This window comes from Lactuca sativa, chromosome 2 (genome assembly GCF_002870075.4).
Source record: "Lactuca sativa cultivar Salinas chromosome 2, Lsat_Salinas_v11, whole genome shotgun sequence".
In the NCBI taxonomy this organism is placed as follows: Eukaryota; Viridiplantae; Streptophyta; class Magnoliopsida; order Asterales; family Asteraceae; genus Lactuca; species Lactuca sativa.
The window spans coordinates 192,926,502-192,932,717 of NC_056624.2; the positions used below are offsets into that span (position 1 = coordinate 192,926,502).

Consider the following 6,216-nt stretch of genomic DNA (forward strand, 5'->3'; position numbering starts at 1 on the left):
TCATCTCGATTATCTTCCTAATGTCGCGACATGTTATGGTTACACAAGGTTTTCACTATAGTGATTAGCTCATGTTATTTTAGGTCTCATACCAAATGATGTCGTCTCTTATTATTATTATTATTATATTATATTTTGTTAGGTCACCAAACTCATTTATAAACTCATAATAGCAACAAAGTAAATAACTAAATGATGGCTAGAGCTATTTGTATTTTGTTGTATGCTCACTCTAACGAGATCCCTAAAATAAAAAAACTTATTTGAATAGTAATAAAAAACAAATATAACAAAAAATAAATTTTAAACTTAAAATAAATAAAAAACTTTATTTTATTCGATTATCGACACAGATGTTGTCCAAAAAGTAGTTTAAAAATGAATTGAAAAGTTGCTATGTTGGAAAACAACGTCAATTTGCTTATGCCCCCGATGATTATGCCGTTAATGTTGGAGCTAATATGAGAACATGCGGGTGTTGAGCCCCCTACTCTCGCCCCACCTTCTTTTAATAAGCTAAAATACACTATACTTAAAATTCACCATCCAATTTAAACATCTCTTATTCTAAAACTGATCTCTTTTAAGCCTCTTTTATTCAAAAATATTGGTTCTACCCCTCAACACCCCTATGGGTGACACCTGATCACTCCGTTCGCATCATTTTTTTTTTATCTTAATAGCTTAGGCATCCCGCATCTTCTTTAATAGATGTAAATATTAAATATGTAGATCATTCTTAATAAATAAAGAACTTTTTGCCACTTGTTAATTTTTTATGCATTTGGACACATGTAATTTTGTGGTTAATTTTTAGAAATTAATTTTCATTTATCATTTTATGGTAATTTTTAATTTTCTTAATTAACTATCTAATTTTTAGGTTATAGAAAGTAATTAATGTGTCATTGATTTGTTTTCTTATATTTTCAAATTTTAATATGTTTCTTTTAATATATATATAATTCAAAATTGACATGTTTCTTTTAAAGTTTATTGTCATTTTAGACAAAATAGTCTATATAAAAAATAATCAAACCTTGTTGGTTTTTATTGACAAACTAAAAAAAATGTTATTTGATCAAAATATAATTTTTTTTTTGTAGTTTGTTTTATTAATATAAATTAAATTATTTATTTATTCATCATTTTGTTTGTATATATTTTTTGAAATTTTATTTTAAAAAATACATAATGTTTACACTTTGATATTTAATGTTTTCGTTAAAAAAATATTTAAAGGTTATATCTTTACATATAACTTTTTTTAGTAAACCCGTATAACACACGAATTCTACGATTTTGGAATTTTATACTCTAAGGTTGCATCTAAAAATGTATATTGCACCTAGGTAACGGTTTTGTAATTTGACCAATAGTCGATGATCATTTTCTTATTATTTTAAAGGATCGTTTATTTGTTAAAATATCAAATACAAACAAAACAAAATGGGTAGTTATTTGGCGAGCATGTTGTTGTGATAAAAGAATAAAGAAAAATACTGTGAATTTGAATATGAAAATGAGATGGTAACATGTTAATTATTCTTTTTGTTTTTTGAAAAAAGAAATATTTTTTGGCCGCAATAAAAAAATCTTCTCCGAGAATTCATACCGATGTCTCAGGAACCGGAAAACAACATTTCTCTCTCGTCACCTAAAACTGTAAGCATCTGCGAACCCTAATTTCTGTGTAAATTCCATCATTGGCATCACTATGCTACACATCTGTACACAGTTTCGTGTTTGATTAAGTTGCATACATATTCCGCTTGCTCATTTCATATGATCGATCTCCGTCGCACCTTCTAAAACGATGTGTTTAGGGTTTATTCTAGATTTGTATTATGCTTGCAGTTGCGATTCACCGTCTCTTCTGTATTTTTTCATTTAGTAGTATGTTTTCGCGCTTCGGCAAGTTTGGATCACTGTGATTTAAACTTGGATCTTAATTTTTCACTTCAAGTGTTTCAATTTTGATGTGGATGTTGTTGAGATATCTCTCAATGCAGATCAATGGTTAAGTAGCATTACCGGCAAGGTGGATTTTTTTTTATGCGAAAGAAACGCCGTTGATTGGCGTGATTTCTGCTGTTACACGAATAAATTTCAACATTAGAAGCGATAGGTTCTTTAGAACTTCTGCGAGAAATTAGCAACCACCTATTAATAGAATTTCGTCCTTGTTAAAGTTGCATTTGAAAAGTTGTGGTCAAATATGAAGAGGAGCTCTACTTGAAACCATAGAGAGTTAACTGTTTACGGACTTAGTTCTTTTTTAGATCTTTTTGATTGAATCTCCGCATAGGGATGATTTTCTTGAAGTAGTAATAAGTAGAAGGATATAGTGGATCATGCCCATGAGTAGTGATAAATTTGATAGATGGTGAATCAACTCCTTCTTGTACAACTGTGACTTTCTCCATGTTAGGATCATCTATGATGATGATCAATGAAATCTTCCAATTCAGGCTGATTTTTTCACCAACTCTTTATAGCAAATAGGCAATAGGAAAGAGCAATAGTCTGGCCCACCCTACCAAATTGTGATGAACTAATTATCTTTCCAAAACCAGAGAAAGAATGACTTGTACTCAATGTGTTATAAGAATATTAAAAATGGAAATGAGAGATATCCTTTTAATTTAAGGATCAAGTCAATAATCAAATATATAAACACATTTTTTCTTTAGCTAATTTAGTCAACATTCTCAGGTATGTTACGCCATCGAAGATAGCATATGTAGCTTATTTTCTAACTCAATAAATACTGCCAATAATAATATAATACCAAGTCAAACAAGTTCTATAATGATGAATTTAATTTTTTTACATAGCCCATATCAAATTTCTACGTTTCGGAAAACTAGTATTTTAGTAAATTTGGAACTTTATTGTAACTCTTAATTCATACTCCTATATTTTTGCAAAAACAATAAACAATGCATGTTTTTAATCTAATATGTATTATTTTGGTGTTCTTTTGCTTATACCGAAACACATCAATAATTTTTTTGCGATGTAGGATGATATATTTAAATATCACTGATAATATTCCGGATAAGTAGTGTGACTAATTGAACTTGATCTTATAGTCCACTATAATTACAACAAAATGGTAATAGTCTGATATCTTCATGCACTCATGAGTATGTAAACACATAAAGTCATTCATATGTATCTATGTTATAGGCTATTTCTCTCATAAGCTATACACTTGTTTCTAACAATGGTTTTCAGGTATTCTAGCCCTGCTCCAAAAAAAAAAAATCACTGTTGTATACTGGAGGATGCTGTAAGCCCATAAGGAGTTCATTGCAATTTGCCTAAAGATTGGCATTGGGCACTTTTAACACAATGAAAAGCATGTATCGCAGGTTAATTGAAATATTTTAGCTGAATGTTGGGTGACACATCACACTTGTTGATTTGTATGATATTCATTGATCATTTTTGTTATATTTTTTGATCCAGTGGTGTTTTCAAGAAATCAAATGGTAGTGCAAAACTAATAATAACTACAATCATGGGAATTGTCTTTGGATATTTCATTGGGGTTTCTTTTCCATCTGTTTCTCTAACCAAGGTAGATTCCAAATCTTGGATATTACATACTTTTACTACAAAAAAAAAAACAAAACTTCTCTTTCATTTATTTTGAATTCTTGCAGGTTATCATACCTTCAAGCATTTATTCACCATTTGATGTGACAATGCGTGAAGATCAATCTAAATCTCTTGAACGCAGTTTCCCTGAAAATCTTGGTTCTGGTAATACACCTGCAACACCCAAGGTATATTTTTTGAAAAACAATGATTAATATTTAATAGTCAAACACTTTTGTTGACTTATTCCTCTTTGGCTCCAGATCTATGTTCCATCAAATCCCCGTGGTGCTGAGTCATTGCCTCCTGGAATTGTAGTCCCAGAAACTGACTTATATCTGAGAAGATTATGGGGTGAACCTAGTGAGGTATGTGTTTAGAGTTTAGATATTTTCCAATGACTTTATATATAGTGGAATGTGTTTGACTTACAAAGTGTTTGACTTTTTAGGATTTGAAAAAGAAGCCAAAGTACTTGGTAACTTTCACTGTTGGTTGGGGTCAGAGGGATAATATTGACAAATCAATAAAAAAGGTTCCTTTCATTTGTGCTTTATTAATTCTGATGTTATTTGAAGATACTAAGGTCTGTTGATGAACATTTGTAGTTTTCTGGGGACTTTCAAATCTTGCTTTTTCACTATGATGGCCTAGTTACAGAGTGGGATCAATACGAGTGGTCAAAGCAGGCAATACATATTAGTGTAAAGAAACAAACCAAATGGTATATCAAGTTCATTTATTTTTTCATGGTTATGACATTGTTGTTCCTATATTTAATATTGTCTTTTAATAGGTGGTATGCAAAGAGGTTTTTGCATCCAGATATTGTAGCAGCATATGAGTATATTTTCATTTGGGATGAAGATCTTGGTGTTGAACACTTCAATGCCGACAAGTACTTTTCTCTTTCTCTATTCTTCATGAATTATTCATTTCAATAAGTTGTAAATTTCATTTTTTGCATCCTACTTTAGGTATATCCATTTAGTGAAGAAACACGGTTTGGATATTTCCCAACCTGGTCTTGAACCCAATAATGGATTAACTTGGCAAATGACAAAGAGGAGAGGCGATAAAGAAGTTCACAAGTAGGTTATGTTTTTTAAATTTAAAAAGTTGATATACATATAATTTTCTTAAAATAGCTTCTAATTTTTTGGTCCACAGGGATACAGAAGAGAAACCAGGGTGGTGCAGTGATCCCCATTTGCCTCCATGTGCAGCGTAATCTCTCTCTCTCTCTCTCTCTCTCTCTCTCTCTCTCACACACACATGGTATGATTTATTAAATATATATATATTTTTTTGCTTTTTCACAGATTTGTAGAGATTATGGCTCCTGTATTCTCTCGGGAAGCTTGGAGGTGTGTGTGGCATATGATTCAGGTAAAGATATAAAAAAAAATATATAGTCATTTAACACATAAACAGAGTAATGGTAATATTGGTTTTATAATGTTGTTACAGAATGATTTGGTGCACGGATGGGGTTTGGATTTTGCACTTCGACGATGTGTAAAGGTCAGTCCATCATTTCCATTTTCTTATCATATTAACTTCAATTTAAAAATCTTAAAAAAAATTAAAAAATGTTTTAATCCCACAGCCTGCACACGAGAAAATCGGGGTAGTCGATTCACAGTGGATCATTCATCAAGTCGTTCCCTCACTCGGGAGCCAGGTGAGATCAAACATCAACCCCATATTATTATATTTCGTTCATGGAAACGAAAGTAGAATGGTTTTTTCAAAGTAGAATGTTGTTGATTCAGGGTAAGTCTGAGAATGGTGAAGCTCCATGGAAGGGGGTAAGAGATAGGTGCAGAAGTGAGTGGGCATTGTTCCAAGATCGACTTGCAAATGCAGATAAAGCTTACTTCAAACAGACTGGAAGGGACTAAAATCATCTTGCTGCATACACATACACACGGACATCATGGGGTTTGTTTCTTGATCCCTTTTATTGGCGTTTTTTTTAATATGCATATTGAAGCCCGGTTTATGAGTTGAGGTGGCTTTTGTGTGTTTGCCATAGGGATCCATACTTTGTACCTTAGCCCTAGCCTATAACCACAAAATGTGAGCTTTTGTGCATAGTTTTACGATACCAAGCTTTAGATTTCGCAGAGTGTTTCGTTTTTGTTTCCGTTTGACATACGTTCTGTTTTTCTTTCTGCATGTAACGATATAGTTCATTTTCACCTTTGGTGACCCTTTTGTATAATATTGTACGTCTTGTCTTATCTTTTAAGTATTGCTTATTTGTCGAGCAATATCATAAATTCATCGAATTTGTTGTAAAATGACCTGCTGATGTTTTGACTCGGGTTGTAAGTATTAAGTAATAGTATGATTAAGTATATCTGTTGATATTGTGCAAAGATCTAGGGAAATGTGAATGTTTTACTGTAAAATATTGTTTTCCACATGACACATATTTCTCATGTTAATAAAAATATTAATACCATGTTACGATGGAAGTACTGTTCATACATAGGTGCCAAACCTCGATAAATACACTAACATCCGTCTATAGTTTTATTGGAAGTAATGGTCCAAATGTTATGACTGAAACGTGTGCAACAAAGATATAGGTGGTAAGACCGG

At 31.7% G+C, this 6,216-nt stretch overlaps 1 protein-coding gene across 2 annotated transcripts; it reads left to right on the forward strand.

Moving 5' to 3' along the window:
• The first annotated feature begins 1,512 nt into the window (after window positions 1-1,512).
• Window positions 1,513-5,971, forward strand: LOC111899893 (uncharacterized). Of its 2 annotated transcripts, XM_023895790.2 has the most exons (15): window positions 1,513-1,665; window positions 3,241-3,377; window positions 3,475-3,586; window positions 3,672-3,794; window positions 3,870-3,974; window positions 4,058-4,141; window positions 4,215-4,330; window positions 4,403-4,504; window positions 4,584-4,697; window positions 4,777-4,833; window positions 4,929-4,995; window positions 5,077-5,130; window positions 5,216-5,290; window positions 5,382-5,550; window positions 5,645-5,971. In XM_023895790.2, exons 2-14 carry the CDS (start codon window positions 3,358-3,360, stop codon window positions 5,508-5,510), a joined length of 1,158 nt encoding a protein of 385 aa, XP_023751558.1. In that variant the 5' UTR covers window positions 1,513-1,665; window positions 3,241-3,357; the 3' UTR covers window positions 5,511-5,550; window positions 5,645-5,971. The 2 variants fall into 2 exon arrangements, with proteins under 2 accessions (XP_023751558.1, XP_023751556.1); XM_023895788.2 differs by having other exon boundaries at window positions 5,382-5,971.
• Window positions 5,972-6,216: the final 245 nt, after the last annotated feature.

Bases quoted from the DNA above. Each gene is read 5' to 3' on its own strand.
- LOC111899893 (XM_023895788.2), top strand. From the start codon at position 3,358: ATGAAAAGCATGTATCGCAG. The intron at 3,587-3,671 runs GTAGATTCCAAA...GAATTCTTGCAG, and splicing joins CATCTGTTTCTCTAACCAAG to GTTATCATACCTTCAAGCAT. The intron at 5,131-5,215 runs GTCAGTCCATCA...TTAATCCCACAG, and splicing joins CACTTCGACGATGTGTAAAG to CCTGCACACGAGAAAATCGG.